Source organism: Pseudopodoces humilis, chromosome 7 (genome assembly GCF_049639895.1).
Source record: "Pseudopodoces humilis isolate 2021_Gansu_Grassland_sample_001 chromosome 7, ASM4963989v1, whole genome shotgun sequence".
In the NCBI taxonomy this organism is placed as follows: Eukaryota; Metazoa; Chordata; class Aves; order Passeriformes; family Paridae; genus Pseudopodoces; species Pseudopodoces humilis.
The window spans coordinates 24,651,380-24,672,924 of NC_142206.1; the positions used below are offsets into that span (position 1 = coordinate 24,651,380).

General features: G+C 36.4%; 1 protein-coding gene across 5 annotated transcripts in view; it reads left to right on the forward strand.

Annotated features, from left to right (window-relative positions):
• PHF21A (PHD finger protein 21A) overlaps positions 1–21,545 on the forward strand; it is a 125,705-nt gene that overhangs the window by 16,857 nt on the left and 87,303 nt on the right. For all 5 annotated transcript variants that reach the window (XM_088057518.1, XM_014251976.2, XM_005522463.3 and 2 more), the window contains 2 exons: positions 14,002–14,042; positions 17,477–17,612. In XM_088057518.1, coding sequence (XP_087913644.1) covers positions 17,559–17,612 — 54 coding nt within the window. In that variant the 5' untranslated portion in view covers positions 14,002–14,042; positions 17,477–17,558. The remainder of the gene's footprint in view (positions 1–14,001; positions 14,043–17,476; positions 17,613–21,545) is intronic.

Genomic DNA, 21,545 nt, shown 5'->3' on the forward strand with positions numbered 1-21,545 from the left:
CAAGTTCTATGCAGTTTACCTGCATTTCCTGTGTGTGTGATAGGCTGGTGCAAGGGAAAAATAGTTTAATTTGTTTTAAACATACTCTCTTGTTGTCATTCCTCTCTGTACCGTTTCTATTTCTCCCTTTTTTGGGGTGGAGCAGCTGGAATTTTGTGCAGTGTGCATCACAGCTGTGCATCACAGAATATTCCATGTTTTTTCTCTGTTCTGCTTCTAATACCTTCCGAGACTTTTCTTGGACTTCTTGCTGCTGAGAGTTGAACTGTTTGCCTGCAGTAATCTTGAAATCTTTTTTGTAAGTAGTCATGCCTAGTTTCAATTAATTGTTGTTTATTTATAGCTAGATTATTTTTTCCTCTGATTATATTATTTTGCACTTCTTGACCTGGGACAACAGGTCATTTAAAAACCAGTCATTTGGTATTATCAGATCCCCTGTAATTCTCTGAAGTTTACTTTAATTACAACTATCTGAAATGATGGAAAGCATCACAATGTGTGCAGCCTTCCTTTTTGTCAGATAAGTTAAAAGAATGTTCACAGACTTAACCCTGATCCTTGTTGTGGTAACTTCCCTGTTCTTTGACGCTTCAGTGTTTTATTTATTTTGATTTTCTTTATTAATTTTGTGTAGGTCCTCTCATGGCTTTTACTTTAAGATGGTGTGAGGTGTGTAAATGGGTTTGCTTCCTTTTGTTTTTGTTGCAATATGGTGTATGAACCTTTTGGTATTTGAGATGTAGGTCTTCCAGCATCTCTTTTCATTTGCTTTGAAGTTGGATGTCCAAAAGCTTCATTTCATTAAGATTGCAATCTTTTATATGAATACTTGGCAGAGAGTGTTCCTTAGAAATGTGGGGTTTTGTTGTTGGGTGTTTTTTTTCTTTGTGTGTATGTGTGTGTTTTTGTTTTCTATGTTTTGAGTTTTTGTTTAAATGGCCAGTGTTTTGTAATCTTTGTATCATGAATTATATCACCTTCAAAGGATCATATAATTAATTCCTGCCTCTACAATTTGTTCCTACATCCTGCCTCATCCCAGCCTCTTTTCTTCAGTTCTTTTCTCTTCCAGTTTGTGGACGTCCTTGTCTTGCATTTTTAACCGTCTGTGATGTTTTCACTATGACCAGCTGTGAGTTTATTTTTTTAATAGATACCAAGAATCCACTGCACATCTCATTTTGTTGTTGTGGTAGAATTTTAATTGTTTTTATTTGATACTCTGGTTTGAAACTCAAAGCTTCTCACTCACCTAACATTGATATCAATGAGTTTTAAAGTGGTTTGACTGTTAGGCAAATGGCAGGTATTAACTTTCATATGTTTACTCCTTGTCTAACTATTTTGATTTTATTATGGGTGAAGTTTATATTAACTAGTTGAACTGTTAGGACAGTGGGAACAGACACTTCTCAGAGAATAAATACTGCTTGAAAGTAATGTTTCTTTTGAATATTGTGCTTCTGTATATATGAATTTACCTGTCCTTTGATGCTCCAAGTATTGATTAGGTGTTAAATAATTAAACTCACCCAGTAGTGTGTGAGTGTTCATTCCTGTATCTGGGGGGGTAGGAAGAAGGGCTACAACAGACACTTCTGTCCAGAAGACTCCTAGCCTGGAGGATAAGGAGATTAATGTGTCACGTAGGAGCATGCAGATGTGACATCCAGACTGTAACTTGACTGAGGATATTCAAATGAACTAGTTCAGAACTTGGCAACACTTGGCACATGGTAGTGCTGATTTACCCGCTATAGGAATTGCATCCTTTACTTCAGCTTTGCTCAGTGTGCATGGATTATACAAGTTTTCAGATATCTAGGTGGTTTAGGTTATTGTTGGGGGAATCAATCCTCCTTCAACTTCTTGCTATTTGTAATTGCCTTTAGTAATTTGAATTACAATTTTACATTATTGTATTCAGAAGCTCTTAGCACTTTGTACTTTTGTGTGGGTGCATGCTTGTGATGTTTTGCAAGTTGTGGAAAAAATATTTTTTTAGCAGGTTAGTATTAAGCTGTTGTGGAATTTGAACAGTCTCTAGTGTACTGTGTGACTGCAGCAGGAACTTAATAACCACAGAAAGTTTAATTCATAAAAATTGCTGTTACCTTGAATGCTTGAGTAAGAACTTTGATGCAGATTTCTGAAAAGTAAGACTGACAGTTTTTGATGTTCATGAACAGGAAGACTGAATAATGTGTTTTGGTTTTGTAGCTCATGAAGTTAAGCACCTGAAGCTTGCTTTGGTTGTCGGTCTCTAATTGGACAAAGCATTGTTTTGTGTGTTAGTGAGCAGACACTTCTAAAAACATACATAGCCAAGAAATGAATGCTTGCATTGTTATAAATCAGGTATCATTATTTTGTATTTGGAAGATGAAAAGTGACTTGACAGAGGCAAGTCAAATTAACTAGTTCAGAGATAGGCAACACATGCTACTGCTGATCCCAGGGTCCTTTGTTGTGACCAGTAAACAACCATTCCTGCCCCCTTCAGAAAAAAAGTATTTCTTACCATTCTGCCCTCTTCCAGGACTGAAGCCTGTAGTGTGTATGAAAGGATGGTGTACAAGCCTCTTCCCCCACGGAACTTGTGCCAGATGTTATGTACTTGGTAATGCAACTTGAGAAAATAGAAAGGGCTGAAATAATTGAAATTCTTACAGTTACTCCAATAGATTATTTGAAAATATGTCATTTAGCACAGGTTATAATGACAAGAGGGACTATTACTCACTAGGAGTAGCTTCTGAGACATTAATTATGTCTGATTTTGGAATTCTTTAAAATGCTCATGTTTTATTTCTGGAACTTAAATACCTTCTGTCTGGAACGAACATGTATGTTTTTTTGCAGCAGAGGGGACTGAAAAGAGTGTGGAGAGTGGTATCATCCTTCTTTTCCTTCCTTCTAGGGCAGGTATTTTTTGAAAGACAAGGGACTGAAATAAAACTTGTAATTCAGTTGAGGTGTATTGTGGAGAAAGAGAGAAGGAAACAGCTGCTAAGATCAGAAAACAAATCTGTAATGGAGAATAGAAAACAGGTCTTTCCAAGGTGTGTGTATATAAACTTGTTCTCACTTGTCCATCTTTTTTTGTGTAGGTTGTTGTCTAATAGTTCATTAGGACTCTGTCATAAATGTTTTATGAAGTGTTGTCAGGGTTTCCATTGCAATGAGGTAGTTAAAACATTGTTTACATAATTGTGTATTTTTTAAAAAAAGTAGTATATACTCTGGAAAATTCTACTTTTGCCTAGAAAAAATATTTTCTTTTTGAATTGAGTCAAACTGTTCCCTGGAAGGAAAAAACTGATTTTTTGGGGGGTTTTGTCTCAATATTTTTTTGAGTGTGGACTTATATTTTTTAAAGAAAAAGAGTCAGACAATTTTTGCCTCCAGTATTCAGGTAAAGTTTGCATCTCGATACTTACCTTTAAGTCTTAGTGATTTTTAAAAGTTTTTTTTGTGTGTGTGTGTGTGTGTTTGTTTATTTATTTATTTAATGCAGTATTCTGACACATGTTTGACCTCCAGAAGGTTACCCTATTTTGTTTGGCTTGGTGAAGAGGAATTTTGGGAGTTCATCCATACCTTAGTTGATGCCATTGTGTTTCCCCATTGTGTCAGTCCCATGAGGCTGTGTTGCATTGAGTTTACCTGAGTGTCATCCAGTGTAAAGCTATGAGAAAATGTGGGTTTTATCTCACCATTATTCCATCTTGCCTGTATGAGAAAGTTCATGACTTCTCGAGACAAAATGCTTTATCCTGAACATGAGTGTTGCAAAGCTATAGGATAGATTAGAAATCCTACGAGCAGGAAACCGATGCATTAGGTAAAGTAAATGGCTCGAAATAGTTATCAGAATAGGACTGTCCTGGCACCAGAATCGAGTTCTCTATAAAAGAACTTCTGAGGTACTTGGGCCACAGCTTAATTACACCTTCCTTTAATAGTTTTGTATGAAAAAAAACAGAAGGAATTGGTGTTGAAAGAGAGGAATGTGTGAATATTCAACAGTGTTAGACTTGTGTATCTGTTGGGAGAAAAGAGAAACCCAAATATTCACAGTGCTCAGCAGGAAGTAGGGAAGAGGAGATTTTCTTCCTCTTAGAGGTGTGCTGTGAAAACAGTGATGCAGCCTGGCAGGCCAAGTCCTGTTGCATTCAAGGAACAAAAAACAACAGCCGACAATGGCTCAGAAGCTGCAGGGGAGCTAGTGTAGTAAAGAGGAAAAAAAAATAGGGCCGAATCTTGCGCAGTAAATTGTGATGCTGTTGTCTTTTTAAATACAGTCATTACTGCTGAAGGAAGCAGAGAGAAAAAGCTGATGCTGGAACAATCTGGTAGTTAAATGTAAGGGAAATGGGGAGAAGGGGTGTACTCTTGCTCATCTGCAGCAGCACTGCACACAGAGCTACCTGATTTAGGCCTAGCGACAGTGCGTTGGAGGCCTTGGGAAGGCAGATAGCTCCACCAGCGTGTTTTGTCAGTGTGACGTACTTGGGAGTGTGTACAGCCTGCATGCTAAACGCCACTGGCTGCCTTTGACTTTGCTTCTCACAGTTCTAAGAATGTAATGAAATCCCTTCTCACTCACGCTTTTATTTTGGGATGGAGGGGGAGAGAAAGGAGCTTTCAGTATTCTGGTATGTTCAGAGTTTGAAACAAGCATGTTTTACCTAATTCTGTTGCTGCCTTTATATTTAGGCTACGTGTGAAACACTTTGATACCTTTACATGCGCTATCATAATTTATCAGTACACAAAACTAGAAGCTCATGGAAACCTTATTGATCCTTATCTAATTAATCTCTACACAGGGAATATAATGCTTATTGTTTGAGGGTCTTAAGCAAGCTGGTCTTTTTTTTTTTTTTTTTTTTTTTCTTTCTTTGCTGATCTCTGTGCTCAGGACATCAGGAATGCCAAAATGACAACATGGTTTAATGAAATAATAGCTGGTGAAATTGAATTAAGTTTGATTTGCTAAAAAGTGAGTCAAATACAAATATAGAATGAGAATGGTTTTTACTAAATGCGAGCAAGCTGTACTTAGAACAGATGTTGTAGTCAAAAGGAGAGAAAAATGTGATACCTGTCTGGTAGCAGCAGAGGGTCCCAGCCACCTTTTCAGAGTTCAGAGCACCCGACAGAATCAACAGAAGTCTGAGACTGTTTTACATAGAACTTTCTGAAATTAAATTGCCAGTATTCATTCTAGGAAAAAAAAAAAATCACATTTAGTGAGTGAGAAGCATTACCTTTTTCATCTTGTTTGTAAAATCTGAAGACAGATGAAGAAACAAATGATTGTTCTTTTGATACTTTTTTCGTGTGAACATCTGTTCACCAACAAATCATTTTCATATCGTCCTTTGGCAATAATTTAGAGGCCTAACATATTAGAGCAAGTGATCTGTAGTGTTGTAAAGGCAAAAATTTATGTATAGTTTCTCATTTTGAGCCATGTCGCTTCCTGTTAAAATGGAAGCTCTACATAAGAGGAAATGAGCTCCTATATTCTTAGAAGTATTCTTATAAGTATTTTTCAGTATTATAAAGTAGGAGAATACAAGAATGTATATTATCAGCTAATTGTCAAGTTTATGCTACTGTACCTTATATACATTAAATGGTTTCTTTTTAATGCATGTGGTGAAATAATTAAATTGAAGAGTCCAGTTTATTATAAGAACTGTGACAGACTAAGTGTGGCCCAGTACCTGTTGCAGTATATTGACATGAAAGTTGACCATAGCAAAGCCAGCATACGTTGGCTTAATATTTAAAGAATGTCTGTGCCATAATGAGGTTGCACAGATAATAGTGATTTCTATTTTGCCTGAGTAACAAGCAGAACAAAAATAATTCAGGACTGCCAAACTCAAACTGCATCTTTATCCCTAGTTGTTCTGTAGGCTTCCAGTTTCAAAATGAAAAGGATGTTCAAATGTGACTCTGTCATTGAAAATGTAACTCACAAGCCAAATTTCTGACCACGTGGGGAAAGTGAAAGGTCACTTCTTGATGATTGTTTTAATTAAAAAGAATCAGCAAAGTGCTCAGTCCTGTACCCAGTATAACACACTGGAACTTGGTAACTGCTGAAAGAAGGAAGGAAGGTCTCCCTTTCTGCTGCCAACACAGTGCTTCTACTGCTTAAACTTGTGCATTATGTTCCCCTGACCAATCTGTGAATCACTTCAACTTTTTGTGGAGTGTGACACCCCTTCACCCACCATTCCCTCCAGAAAAAGTGGGAACTGCTGTAGGTAGGACCTTACAGCTGGAAGAGGACGTGAAGGAGAGTGCCTTGGCCAGATAGATTAGCTGACTGTGGAGTGTTATTTAGCCTGCAGGCTAAACAATAAGAAAGAAACTGAAGGTAGAACTATAAACTTGAAGCAGAACTAGGCTTCACTTAGGTCTCATATACTGGTAGTCTAAGCTCCTTGTGCATGCTTGGCAAACTGTCATTTAGTTTGTCATTTATGTCATTTAGGTTTCGTGGACACATTGAGATGAGTTTTACTGAAAGTACAGCATCTGATTTTGAAAGAACTTTTTAAGTACAGAACTATAAAAGATTACCTGTTATTTTAAGGTACCCTGCTGTATAATCGCTAATCACAGTACACCTGCATTTTTAAATGTTTGCATGTTATTACATGGGTACGTGGCTTCTGTCTGATATTTGTGGAACGGTAACATCAGTAGAAGCTTGTGTAGCTAATCTCCCTAAATCTGTCACTGAAAAATCTCACTGCTGCTCCTTGTGATTCTCAGCCAGTGAAATTTTAAACAGAAAGCCCTTGTGATTGCAGGGCTTGTCTTTTTTTCTTCATTGCAAATGCCTGTTAAATTTCTTTGTTCATCAAATTATCACATTTTGTTTTTTTACTTCTTAATTTTAAAACACATTGTGGAATTGTGTTTGTTTCCTGTCTGTTACATGCAAGTTGCCCTTCATCAAAATGCATTTAACACGGATTTATTCACTTAACCAACCCTGCTTTTAAGTAGTTTCACTATACTTCATAAGCATGGAAATACTGTGTAGGTAATATTTAAAGGCAGAAGGAAATTCAGGGTCTCTAATTGGAGCCCTGCTGTTCTGAAATCTCTTTGGGGGAAAAAAAAAAAAAGCCCAGGCTCTTGAGATTCTGAATAAATGTAATATGAAGTCTGGTGTAATATGGAATGATCTTCTAGAATACATGTGCTCATTTTAAACAAATTAGTTCATACATTCATGTTGTATAGTCCTTTAAAAATATATAATCTTTCAGCTTAGTTCTCTCAGTTGTTTAGTCACTATTTTGCTTTTCGTTAAAACGCTAGATTTAAGAAGACTTTAATTGATTTGCAGTCACTGTGCTAACATGAAACTGAAAGCTTGCCTTTACTTGTTTGTGTTTTGCACTTGCACTTTCACTGTTTCCTTTCTAAATTCTGAAAGAATGCTTTGAGTCATATATACTTCATTTCTCCTGCTTTCTTCTCTGAGAGCAGAATCTCTTCCTTCCATCTCCACTGTGGAGATGTGTGTGGTTTGCCGGATTTTATTCCTTACGTTTAGTGTTTTATCTTTTAACTTTTTTTTCCCCCTTCACTTGTTTGGCATTTCCCCCTGCTGGCCGACTGCGGTAACAGCATCTCTTTTCCCGTGGAAATGGAAGGCCGAGGCTGTCCTTGAGTGTCACTGCTGTGTCGGTGAGGTGTTGGCTGCTCTTCTGACATTTTTTTTGTGTCGTCTGAACGTCTTTGTCAGATAGATAAAATTCAGAGAATAGTCTGGACAAGCAGGACATGCACATACCTGAGGTTCTCTCCATCAGAAATGGAGTTGTACTTCCAGTGATAGTCAGAGGTACTTCTAGTTTTGCATTTCATGCCTGCAGTCTTGCAACACTACCCAGATCATCTCCTTTTGTACTCTGGACCTCTTCCCAAAACTCTTACGGCAGTTCTGCCTCACTAATGTATCATTCCCACAAGTCATTTCTTTCCAAGATAAAGTGGGTTGCTAGGAGGGGAAAAAGGGTTTGGCACTCAATAAGAAATTTCTCCTCATGTTTAGAAGGATAAAACTAGAAATCAGAGATCCCTCCCTTCTTAATGGAATTTCAGGGTGAAAAGAAGTTTATAGGTGCTGGGGTAGAGTTTTCTTAACTTTTTCTTGTTCCTTGCATCTTCAGTTGTTAAATCAATTATTAGGATTTATAGGTGTGCTCTTTCTAGAAAGAGTCTTCTCTCAACTCCCTCTCCTCCCCTTTTTCCCAAGTAGTCCTCTGTCTCTGAAGTATGAAGGGAAGGCAGGAACTTACCAGGGACTGGAATGAGAAATTTGCAACACAGATAAAGAACAATATAGGTTAATAAACTTATTTTGCTAGACATAATATTAAAAAACAAAACCAAACTGTAAAGCATAAGCATTCAAATAACTTCCCATTGCATTTCTTATAAATTTTGAGACTGAACAGTGGGCTATTACAGCTAGGAGGGGACAGCTCCTTCTGTTTTCTGTTGACCTTCCAACTTATTTTCCCTCCCGGTGGTAAATACTGTGTAAATTCCTAAAAGAAAAATTATGGTTTTAAGACTTAACAGATTAAATGACATAGTTTTGAAATTAAACTGTTAAACAATGTTTATAAAAAATAATCCCAAACAACCCATGTTTCCAGCAGCTTTATGGAATGTTGAATAATGCAGCAAAAAATTTTTAGAAACAGGCCTAACTCTGCCTTCTGTTGATTTATACCTTCACATCATATAAATACTTCAATTTTGCAAAAAATTCCTCTGCTCCCTTCTTCAAATATGAAACTTTGCTGTTGCATTGTTAGTATAACAAACTTATAGACCTTATTAGTACTGTGAGTTTTCTTGGTGTGTGTTTAGCTAAACAGTCCTTCTGAAAAGTAATTCACTGAGATAAAATTCTAGGTCATACCACTTTTTTCACATGAACAAGAATTTAGCCACACTGCATATAAGATGATTTTATGTGTACCTAGAACCTGGTGAATAGTAACTCACTGAGCAAAGTGAGGCTCTGCAATACTATAACTTCTGAATGAAACAGTGTTTTAAAATGTCCCTGTACACTGGTGTCTGGGTAAAGAAAGGAGGATTTTTCTGATGGTAGTTTTATGAATGTTAGGTTAAATGGGGAGCCCTTGATACCTTGTCAGAAAGAGCTTCTGCCAGGCTTACTAATGCTCATAGGTTAGAGAGGCTTCTCTGATTCAAGAAATAGGCTAAGACTGTGCAAAGAGAGGTTTATGCACAGGTTATACAAAGTAGAGAGTAACATATCTGCTCAAGTGACAGAAATGATTCTGAGATTTTAAAAGATGTTTGTGCTAATTTTCTACTAGGCCAAATGTAGTTTTATAATTTTTCCAGAGTGTGATTTCATACTCCATCCCACCCCCAAGATGCTAGGAAAAACTGTTCAGGAAGAGTTACTGATGCCCAATGGAGCTGTAGTCATGGGACAAGAGCTAAGAGGATAACTCTCAACTGTTTACATGTGTTTGGTGCCATGGCAAGTTTAGGTGGATATTTTAAGAATCAGCTTGTGAAGTGGTTTTATCTTTACATTAGAGATGGTCTAGCTCATTTTCTATGTGTTAAATATAGTACTGCTTCTGCAAAGACAACACTTCTATTTAAACTTAGTTTGATGGTTTTATGAAGTGTTTCAGGGAAGGTGAAGTAATCTATCTCCAAGTGAAGTCAGCTGCTTCTTGAGTTCCAAACTGCTTTTGTTTCATGGTGAATCATAGCAGTTGAAGAACTTTTAGATAGAACTGAAGTTTGTAGTTTGAATCCTGTAAGTTGTCTGTATGCATAAGCAGAAAATCCAGGCTCCTTGACCAGTTTAGGAGGAGTTTAATCCATCAGTATTGTGTGGGGTTAAGGAAGGAGGAGGAGAGAGCAGTTGTACAGATGGACAAACTGGAAGACATGGCTTGTACAGTTCAGTTCATTCTTCAGTTATCTTGAGGAATCCTGTTGGTCCCTTTACCACCTGCCTGGCATGTGTTACTGAGGCTGACTGGGAGTTCTCCCAGCTGCAGCACAACACCAAGATCAGATTCCATGCATTGGCACAAAGGAGGCTTGCTTTTATCGCAGAAGCAACAGCACCAGCACTGCTAGTGATGGTCATTGAAATGTGAGCCTTATAATAATGTAATGTGAAATTGGTTATATACCCTGTCTGGCCTGTGTTTGGTCTTCTTAAGACTGCAGAAATCCCACTCTGTGAAGGAATATGAATTGCGAACTTGAAAATTGCAGTAAAGTATCTGCTATGACTTGTTTTCTTAGGAGATAGTGATAGAGTGCTCTCTATCTACAGGATGTCATTTAAATATAGGAGGGAGAGCTGTTGCTTTGGGGAGTTCACACCTAAAAACAAAAGTCCAGAGAAAAAGCTCTGAAACCCTTCTGTGTGGTTTGTATTTTGTGCACCAAAAATAAATAAAATTAATAATGCTTTACCCTCACATTGTAGAACAGTTATCTGAAATATAAAAGAATATCAGGTTCACAGTTGCCTATGCACAGCAATTAGTCCTTTATATTTTTTTTCTGATTTCATTCTGTGCACTGAACAAGACCAAGAGCCTTTTGGCGAAAAGTAAAATATACATAATTAAATATTGTAACATGATATGAATGTATAGAGTTCCATGGTCTGAGAGTAAACATTTGCTAGTTTCTAGAGTTAGGAAAAATGCAAAGAAAAAGTTACTGAACATGACATTTAATTCTTTTCAGTTTTTACAAGTGAGTCTCTGGTTACAGTAGCATAAACTTTATTGTATAACTTGAAGGTAATAATAAGTATCTAATTGTTATAACCAGACATCTTAATATACAGATAATTAGCATTTAAATAGTCTTAAGCCTTCAGGTGTTGTGTGCTAAAATGTTTTCACCACATGTGTTCTTCTGATGTCCTCAGGTACTACCAAGCCTTAAACAGGAGTTTTGAAATCTTAGTTTTTATAATGGTCCCATGAAATGAGTAACTTTTCTAGTCACAGATCTTATATAAATTTTGGGAAGAAGGCAGTGCTCTTAATTTGACTCCCAGACTTGGGGTTTAAAAACCCCCAAAATACTGTAACAATCCTAGAGTTAACCTTGCAGGCTCCTACCTTAGACAATTTACAGCTTCTCTAGAGCCTTCAAAAGGCTACCTCAGTAAATTGGATAGCTGAGATTTTGTAATACATTTTTGCTGTTGAAGTTTTTGTCAGAAATCCCTGTATAATGCTAAACTCTTCATACTTCTCTATTGATATGAGTGATTTTGAGCTGTCTAATCTTAACTTTCTAATGTGTTTTGTAGTGAGAATGAGAAAGGTAGTGTGAGTTTCTATATGTACTTTTGCTGTGAACAAGAAATAATTTCATTTCATCTGCAGAGCAGACTTTATCCCTTTTTCATTAATACTATTCTGTGTTGGTTCCCAGTATCCCCAAATACAGAGTTGTCAAGAGCCAAAGTTGCAGATATAGTTGGTCATATGCTGTTCTCTACTATAAAAATGCTAAAAGCAGTTGAAAACTTAAATCTGTTTAAGATGCTTGGGGTTACCCGTCTTGAGTATTGGTTCTTAATTTCTCTGTCTCAATTCTCTATTTAACAAAACTTGCCTGTATCAGACACAAGTTTTTCTGTGGCTCTTTTCTGTATGCTGCTTATGAAGAAACCAATTTTTGATTTGTCATAGGGCTTAGATATTGAGTTTAAAAAGCCATGCAAATTAAAAGTTCAGAATGACAAGAAATTCAATTGATACTTCATTCTTTGTGCTTGTCCTCCCTACTAAATGAGGCAGGCATGTTAGTAAAAATAGGATACCTGCTTGAGGGCAGAATTTTGTGTTGCCAGAGGTTTGACTTTCAAAGGTTAACCTGTTCTAAACACTTAAGAAAAAGCCTGTAGTAAATTATGTACAGAAGAGGATGCAAATGTATTTCCATTCCCTATATAGGTCCTCTCTAAGTGACTTCTCCAAGGCAACACAGTGGTTCACTTGGATAGTCACGATTAAACTCCTTGTGTTCTAAACTTTGTCCTTGGGAGCTCCTGGCTTCTGAGTCTGGGGTTGCAGCAAGATTAAATGCAATCTAAAGGTTTATAACTGTGCAGCTTTTTTCTGCACAGTTCCATCTTGATGGAGCTAGGGTCCTGCTATGGAGGCGAGTCTCTACGTAGGGGGAAAAAAGGAAGGAAGGAACAGTTGCTGTTATTTTTAAATGACAGCTTTCTTGTCAGGTTGTATGTACTTGTGCTACAAGTAAATTGATATTTTTCTTTTTTTAAATAAAAATCATGCTTATTTGTTCTAAGACTGTATTTGCAGATGTGTCATACTGACTGATTTGTTCAGCTTTCCAAAGGCAGTAATTTAAAGCAGTGAGATTTTTTTTTTTAATTTATTTTTTTATTAATAGCATGGACAGATAGTTGTAGTTGCTGGTTGAAGAGGGCACTTAGTACTTGCATGATGAAAGGGTTTCCTCTGTAAGTTTCTCGACCAATTAAGTGACTGATTGATAGTGGGAGGTGGAGGTGACAAGTAGGATTTTAACACCAAGAAGAAACAACTAGAGTTTGAGAATAATACCTGTCTCTCCAGCACCTTAAAAAATGTCAGTATTTAAGATTCTGTAGCATCCAGAGCGAATGTACTTACTTTTTCAATACAACCACAAAGCAGTCCATACTTCCCAGTTCATAACCTGTCATGCTAGCAGCTGGATGTTATGTAAACTAGCCTGAAATTGGTCTAAAATTAATCATCATCTGTAATATTCTGTGGTTCAAAATGCATGCTAAAATTCAAGACTAGGAGACTGACAATACTGTTACTGCCAGCAGTAGGCTTCCTGTTTCCTGTTCTCAGTGGTCATCAGCATGCAGTTCTGCTGGTTAGTAAATGGAAACCCTCCACTTGTGCTGGTCTGCAATGAGCAAGAGATAACTGTGATTTTCTACTGCTGTATCTTTATATAAGGCTGGGGCTTAAACTTCAGCTCTGTAATGACTTACGTGTGGATAGAAACATCTGTGAAGATCTTGTTAGCTGTGAAGTTCAAGCTTCAAATACGCTAATATTCTAGTATTTTACTAGAAAATTGGGAGTATTTTGGAGCCTTTTTCTTAGCATCAGGCAAAGTAATTGAGCAAATGAGTTATCATTTATATTGTAACTATCTTTTTAGAACTCTGACTCGTGAGATTTTTGTGATTCATGTGGTGATTTCAGAGGCATTACCTTTCTGTGCTACAGAATGTTCTACCCATGACCCAGCAGTGTAACGGGCAGTGCCTGTTCTTGGCCTCCACACTTTGTGTCCCATCATATTGGCTTACACTGCTGTTTGTTTCAGTCCTCAGCAGTATTCTGGGATTTGAGCTCTTGTGACTGTGCTGAGCTACCACTCGCTCTACCATCTTTGGGTGTTGGTGTAATCTCTAGCAGAGATAGTGGGCAAATGTCCAGGGTGGGTAACCTTGTCATAATTTAGCTGTAACAACTGACAGGACTTATGATATAGATCTTAATAAATGTAATGGAGACAAGGTCTTTCCCCCTACAGGAGGGGGACACTGACCTTGCACAGAACTAGAAAAATTTGTACCTCTAATTGCTTCTCCCCCTAGTGACAGTAATAGTGTGTGTTTTAATCCAGATTAAAATTGTAGATCTCCTAAGTTTTCCCTGGCACTTCAAACAGATTTTCTTTCAAAGTGGTGTTATATAGTTACCTTCAGCATTTAAAAAGAAATTCCAACTCCCCTGAAGAAAAACCGACCAAAAACCCCTTTCTAAAATCCCAGCCCTTCCCTCTTCATCTTTCCAATTAACTGATTTTTTTTTTGCTTCAAATTCTAGTTAAAATATTTGTAATTATCTTTTTTTTGTTGTTGTTGTTGTTTTTCTTTTGTAGGAGGGTGTAGAGAGCTGAAAGGGATAACTTACTCAAAACTGGTAAGTACTTCTTCCAAGGCTAAAATGGCTTACCTAAGAATAGATGATATGAAGAGATGGCATCCGTTCCTGGAAAAGTTTGATGGTTACTGAAACTGAAATTCTATCTATTCTTATATTCAGGAATTAAGTCTTAAAAAGTAAACGTTGCTGATGGAAGCCCCAGTCTCATAAATAAAATCTCTGTAAGGCTGAGATTTGGGCCCAAGGGTCTATAAGTACAATGGACATTTAAATTCATCTACTCAAAAAAAAGAATGTTACATTTTTTTTTTTTTCTGTGTAATGTGAAAACCAAATTTATTTGAAAGGATTTTTGGCTCAGAAAGACTTCTTTCTAAAATTCTGAGTTATTCAGGGTTTTTCTATACACACAGAAGGCATTCATGGCTTTGTGTGTGTCCTACCTTTTTTTATATAAATATCTATGCCATGTCAGCTATGTTTCTAGTGTAGCTTCCAAAATAGCCAAAGTTGAAATAGTATTGTGATATTTTAGAGGTTCCCATGTAGATTGTATTTAATTGAGATAACAGAAGTATGAATGCACTTATATGATTATTGTAGAGTTTAAGGTTTCATTCAGTCTTTGAATATTTAAAAAGTCTATATGCAGTGCCTTGGGGCACTTATCTGGGTATGAAATTATAGGTCTTGAAGCAACCGTTATAGAAATAAGTGATTATTGGTAATAAATGAATACCAGCAAGAAATTGAATGGAGGACTGCTGCCTCTAACAGTTGAAATGCATCCAAAAATGCCTAATTTACCTCTTGCTCAGTGTTCTTCCTGGCTGAGGCTTGGAAGTATGTCTGGATGTACAAGAGATGCATGTACTCCTGAATCCTGTGCCTTCCTTTTGGAAATCAGCAGTTCTCACCTTGAGCAAGGCATTTGCTTGTTTTCCTTTAAAAATAATAGGATTAAGAATTTTTGCAGGCCAAGCCACCCATGCAGGTTCAGTCATCTACAAGCTTCTTATTTGAAATAGTTCCACTGCCATAAGAGTAAAGTGGAAAATGTACCATGTTCTGTGATTAATTCAGAGATAGTTTTACACCTCTTTGAATGTGGTATTAGAGGTAATTCATAATGCTACTGAACTTAAGTTTTTAAATCTTCTCTTTAAGTTCAGTCTAAAAGAATAAAAGTTCAGAAATACTGAAAGTTCTAGAAAGAAACAATTGTATATATTTTATATTCAGAATTTGGCAACTTGACCAAACTTTTAAATTAAATCCATTTTTTCATGTTTATACCCTATAAACATATCTAGGCTGAGCAACTACTTTTGTCTGCAAGGTAGTGTCACCTTTTTTTGAACCTCTTAAAAATTAATTTTGAAAAATCTTGCTAGCTGTTCAAAGCATAGATGCAATTATCTTGGATTAGTTTTTATGAACTGTCAGTGCTACAATTTCTATCTGTCAGATTAAGTTGTGCATTAATAGAAGTTGCTCAAACTCTATATATGTTCTTTTACAGAAATACTGTGTCATATTTCCCACGAACATATATTGGACTTTACAGTAACATATATTTGACATATATTTAAGTGAATATTTTTTATATTCTCAGTTGAGATAACTGTTTTGCTGTTCTGCACTCAACTTTGAAGTTAGCATGTAGCTACAGAGCGATAGGAGCGATTCATCATGTGTGCCTTCTGATTTTTTGAAGACACACTGAGAAAGAAACTGACTGTGTCTGCCTGTCTTTACCCTGAAACTGACTTTCCAAGGCACAAAAAGACTTCTTCCCTCTAGAGTGGGTTCCAATTTTCATAACCAGTCTCCAACGTGGTTTTCTGAAGCATGGCTTCTTTTGAAACTGCTATGGTAGGGACTTGAAGCATGCTGTAATTGTTCTTGTCAGTGAGTGGAAGTAATAATCTGTGATTCTGTTTTCTCATTACTGTTTGTGGTAATAGAGCAGGGAACTATATGTAATTTACATGTATCCCTTGATACAGATTACAATTTTATAGAGACTAGTGCTGCAAAGGCAGCTGTTTTCACTCATCTGTGTCATGTGTGGGAGAGGCCCTTGCAGAAGGTTGTTTCATGTGTTGGCTAGAAAGTTTAATCAGGCCTTTGTTATTTAAATAAGTAACTTTAAGCTAACAGCAGACAACACAGACAAAGAGTTTAAAAATAATACTTTTTAACTCCCCTTTATAGTCTTCTCTTTTTGTAACATATTTCTGTTTGAAAAGATAAATGATAAATAAACAAACCAAAACACACACCTTCAACTTTTTTTTTATTTTCAGGAGTTCACAAATTTGTCCTCTACTTCAGTTTACTGTAGTGAGACAACATCAAAATAAAATCCTTTAGTTTATGGGAATTACTCTCTTTTTACACCCTGCATGTTTGATGAAAGCTGTCAGGATCCTTTTGAAAACATTGTAGTCTCATTAGGAAGGCCTCTGAGTTGGCAACACCTGTGCAATGATTGTGAGCAATTTTCAAAAAATAAAAAAATAGGAACTATTTTAACACTTCAGCAATTCCTTAATTGTGGTGTCTGGATGAAAAAGTGACTGGAAAATTTGCTATATAATGTTTTCCAGTGACTTTCCTATGTATGTATTTATAGATGTTTTTACACAGGTCCACTATGATTTGAGCATATGGGAATCTTAATCCTGTTTCAGAAGCTGATACTTTTAACATATTTCTGAAAAAAAATTCTCTTGTCCAGCATTCAGGGATTTTAGAAGTATGTTTGACAATGCTTTTTTATGTCAGAGATTGGGGGATTAATTTGTTTGTAGTACAAGTGAAGATACTAAACTTTATACTTACGATCTACAAGTAGATTTCCAAGATTAAAAATATTATAAAATTAATCTTTTTGAAATGTCTTGTGCTGCTTAATTCCTTCAGAACAGATTTCAACTGAAATTACTAACTTGGCACAAACTTTAGGCAGTGAGTTATTAATATATTACTGTTGTTCTGTTAAATAACATGCACACTGTCCCATCTAAGAACAGCTCTATCATATCATGGAAATGTGTTAATACGGTACATTCGGTTTAACTATTCATTGTGGTTGTAGAATTTTATTCTCTAGAATAAGTTTTCATCTACACAGATTTTTAAAATGTTCTTGGTGGTTAAATTTGCTAATTTAATATGCAACTGCAGTAGGATATTGGTAGGAAATAGCTGCCTGCAAACTAAGATAAGGGATAAGTATGTCAACTTTGGGATATGTGGGAAGTAGCAAATTTGGCTAAATTACTCCAAGGCAGGCATTTTGTAGAGCCTGCAGATTTCTTGTGTTCAAAAGACTGATTGTATTTAGGCTGGAAAGCTGCATTTGAATATAGTTCACTATTGAATTATTGTTGTGTTATAACCTCCTTTTTTCAAATTGACTCTTCTCTTTCACTAACCAAAATAAAACCTTTATTTTTCTATAGGACTGGTGTTAAAGAGGAAACCAGAAACTAAAGGCACTGGAATCAGCAAAGACACTTTTAGAGAAAGTGGAGAAGGTAGAGAATGGAGCTGCAGACTCTACAGGAGGCTCTGAAAGTGGAAATTCAGGTTCACCAGGTAATTTATATACTTTCTTGCTTTAAAGCAATAGCAGCATTAGTACTGCTGACAGTATTACTACTAATGGGAGCATTAAGCAATAGCACTACAACTATAGTAATAATTGTTTTATAAGCTTGAAGCTACTTCAGAATTTTATACTTTGCATTTTGACCTGACCACCTGTTGTTTTTTAGCAAATGTGAAAAATCTACATATCAAGCTGTGGGTGGGAATTTTTTTTTTTTAGTATTTTGTAGCAGTAATAAAAACATTCTGGAAGCAGTGTTCAGCTGCTGCTGTCTAGAAGGTTTTTCTGATGTTCTGAAGCCAGCTTCAATATTCAGTTGGAAATGGAGGAATATGGTGGAGGAACTTTGAAATAAAATGTATCTAGTGCTGCATAGTTTAATCTGGTATTTCTCTTCTGGAATATCTTCTACTTTAGTAGCTTCTAAACTATATTTTTGATAACCAAAATGTTGTAGTGTTTGGGCTTTGTAAATTTTTACATGTTGGGTCTTTTTACTAGTAACCTGTTCAATACTATATGGCAGTAAGGTTGCAGTTTGCCATTGTTTTACAGTGCCAGTGAGGAACTATTACAGCTAATGGTACTAAAACTTAATTTAGTAAATATAGGAGGACATATGCATATTAATTCTAGGAAGAAAATTGTTATAGACATAGACTAGTTGCCAACTTGAAATGTTAAATTTAACAATGAGACCTTTTCTAAACACTGTTCTCCAAGTATTTCTGATGCTCTTCAGATATCTGAAAATCAAACTGTTACATGATGGGTGTAAGAAATATATGAGAAATAATACTGATCAGTGTAGTCCATCATATGAAATTTGGAAAATGTTTCAAAATTACTTGGTGACTTGTCTAAAATGTGATCTGGATGGCTTATTCAGTACTTGCTGCAATGATGCACATATTGCAAGGACTTGAATGGGTGAGTTAGTAAAATCAAGCTATGTCTGGTTTAACAAAATACAACTTCCAGCCAGGGAGGAAAAACTGAAAAGGCTAAGGATGGATTTCCAGAACTACAGATAGTATTTTGCTCTCATCAGTAACTCCAAGGCCTTTGTATTCAAAAGTTCAATGAAGTTTTGTTGTGGAAGTAAGGAAGTTCAGAAACTACCCATGGCATTTTGCTGCAGAGATATAAATTTTTAAGGCCTGTAAATAATTTTCTCAAGTATTGACTACTGTAAAGCAATCAAAATGTTAATCATGCTCATGTTTGCATGACAGCATTTACCTTGTGTGCATCTTCATTCTTCTTTATGCCCAAGTGAACCAAAAATTTTAAGCCTGTGAAATCTGAATAATCTTTAGCAGCTGTTCATAATGACATATGAACATATCATGACTGATGAACAGGGATGAAAGACTGAGAAATGCCCAAAAAGATGTTCTTTTAACAGCTTAAAATTGGTTGGGTTTTTGACTTCCTTTGTTTTAACTTCGCCCAGTTGTCATTAAAAGGGAGCTCTGCGCAAAAATCAACTTTAATTAGATTTGGTTTTAGTTGGTGAAGCTAGAAAAACCATTATATCAGAAGGTTGTCTTTTTAAATTCAAGATGCTGTATATTTCTATAATTAAGGGTAAGAAAAAGTCTGTATGTTTACAATGGAAAATAACACTTGCAGCAAAATGTTGGGTGCTTCAGTAAAGGTTTTGTGAACTGTGCTTGTGTGGTTATTGCTTGTCTGCACACACACTGATAGAAATTAAGCAGGTTTTGGCACTAAAAAAAATCTTCAAATGAAATGCTTGAACTTTCATGTATAGTCTGAATTTTGTAACAAGAACATATATGTTCCTTCTTTTCACTCAGGATTTATGAAGAATTGTCTCTTGTCATATTTTACTTCTCTAGTATTTCTTTTTCTGAGGACTCTAACAAATCTTGCCAACATGACTTACCAAGTCATGGTTTGTTGTCCTTTTTGAATTGGTGGACAGGTGTTTGTGATGAGCATAAGGAATTCAGCTCAGCTCTGTAGCCAAACCCTCCCAGCTCCCTGATACAGCATGTTGCCTGTGACTGGTTACATGGCTGTACAAGTGATGCTCATGATGTAGTTTTGTTTGTAGATCAGCTCCTTGGCTTTTGCCTCTTCTGTTTCACTTCCAGAATGCTGTCTGAGGCTTTCATATTGCTGCTTTGGCAAAGTGTATCTGGAACTACCAATAAGAACCCAGAAAAGGCGTTTAGCTGTTCAGAAAAAGCTACTTCTTTTGTCTACTTTATATAATTAGAGAATCCACCATGAATGACTCCTGACCAGATCACTTCTGTATGAGTGTGCAACTTGAATATTCAAATGTCTTCCTTGTCAAAGCTATATTGCTTGTCCTGAGAAGAGATGCATCAAGTCTAAGTAGTTCATTCTGCTACTGTATTGACTTAAATAAACTTGAAGCACTCTACTCTTCATTGTTTTGATCACAAGAGGTGTTAAAGGACTAATATTAAGCTATTCTTAAAGGATTGAGTTTCATGGATGATTCCTTGAGCTGATGTGTGGTAGGAACCTAAAACATTCTTGTCCTTCTCCTATTTCATGACAAAAAGATCAGTAGCTTTTAAAGTACTTAAGTTTAGCTTATGTTTAAGAAGAATATTTTTTTTCCTTAGGCTTGCATGACGTTGTAATGTGTGATCCAAAAATTTAGCAATATTTTATGAAGAGTTTATGGTACTGACTGTATTGTCTTATGACTGTGTCTGCAGGATCACTTTATGTAAAAACTAACAGATTTGTTGCTTGTCAAGCTCCAATGTGGCAGGAAGCGCCGAGGAAAAATAAGCTAAGTGTGTTCCTGTGATGCTGAATGGCAGCATGATGAAACAATAATATTCAGTGTAGATAAATGCCAAGAGATGCACTTCAGAAAAACAGGGCCAGTTTTACATCTGCAATAGCAGGCTGTGAACTGGCTCTTGGCACAGTGGAAGGAGTTTTTGCAGTACAGAGTACTTGAGTGTTGCACATAGTTTTAAACTTTGTCTCCAGATGATAGAGACAAACTAGAGAATTATGGAAGAGTGCCAAGAGTGAACAAAGCAATGGAATGATTCGTGCATGAGGAGACTTTAAGTCTGAAGAAGTGAGGACTGATGCGGGAATATGTGGTGTGGAAAAAATGTAAGAAGGAGCTGAATAGAGAAGCAGCCATAGAATCACACAGTGTCTTAAGCTGGAAGGGATCTGTAAGGATCATCAAGTCCAGGTTCCAGCTCCTCTTGACTCAAGTCAGCTCTGGTTTTCTGTAATCGTATTAGTCTCTCATGCTTCCATTGTAAGGAAACAGATTCAAAAGAAAAAGGAGGTCATCCTTTTACATAAGAGTCCTGTAATTTAACTTGGGTACTTACGGCCACAGAATCTAGAATGTTTTCCTGGTTCAAAAAGTAATTAAAGCAGATCAATGAAAGAAATGTGTGTAAATGCAGCTAGTAAACCTAAGACATAATCTTTGAAAACATTAGAGATGTAAATTTCTACAAATTTACCAAAAACGATAGTAGAAGTTTTTAGTTTACATTGTGTCTTCTTTCTGGGCTCTGGTTTTCTTTGGTAACTTTTTTCTTGCTTAGCAATAGACAGTGTTCTCCTGCAGCTGCCTGAAGGAAGTGAGGGAGGAAGAATAGTATGAATGGTAACAATCTGTCTGTTTTTCTTTGGATGTGGAGGGCATCTCTTCTACAATGATCTCAATCTCTCTCTGAGGGAGAAAAGTGACAAAGATACTTCCGAACATGGGTCTTCCATCTGGTACCAGCCAAGCCAACACACAGGCAGAGCTTTAGTACTTGAAATATTCTGCCCTTGAATATACAAACAGCTTTTGTGCCTGCAGCGGTTATCTGTGGTTTGTGTTTCTTGTGACTGCAAGCAAAGAGGGCAGCAGTTCTAGAGAGATACAG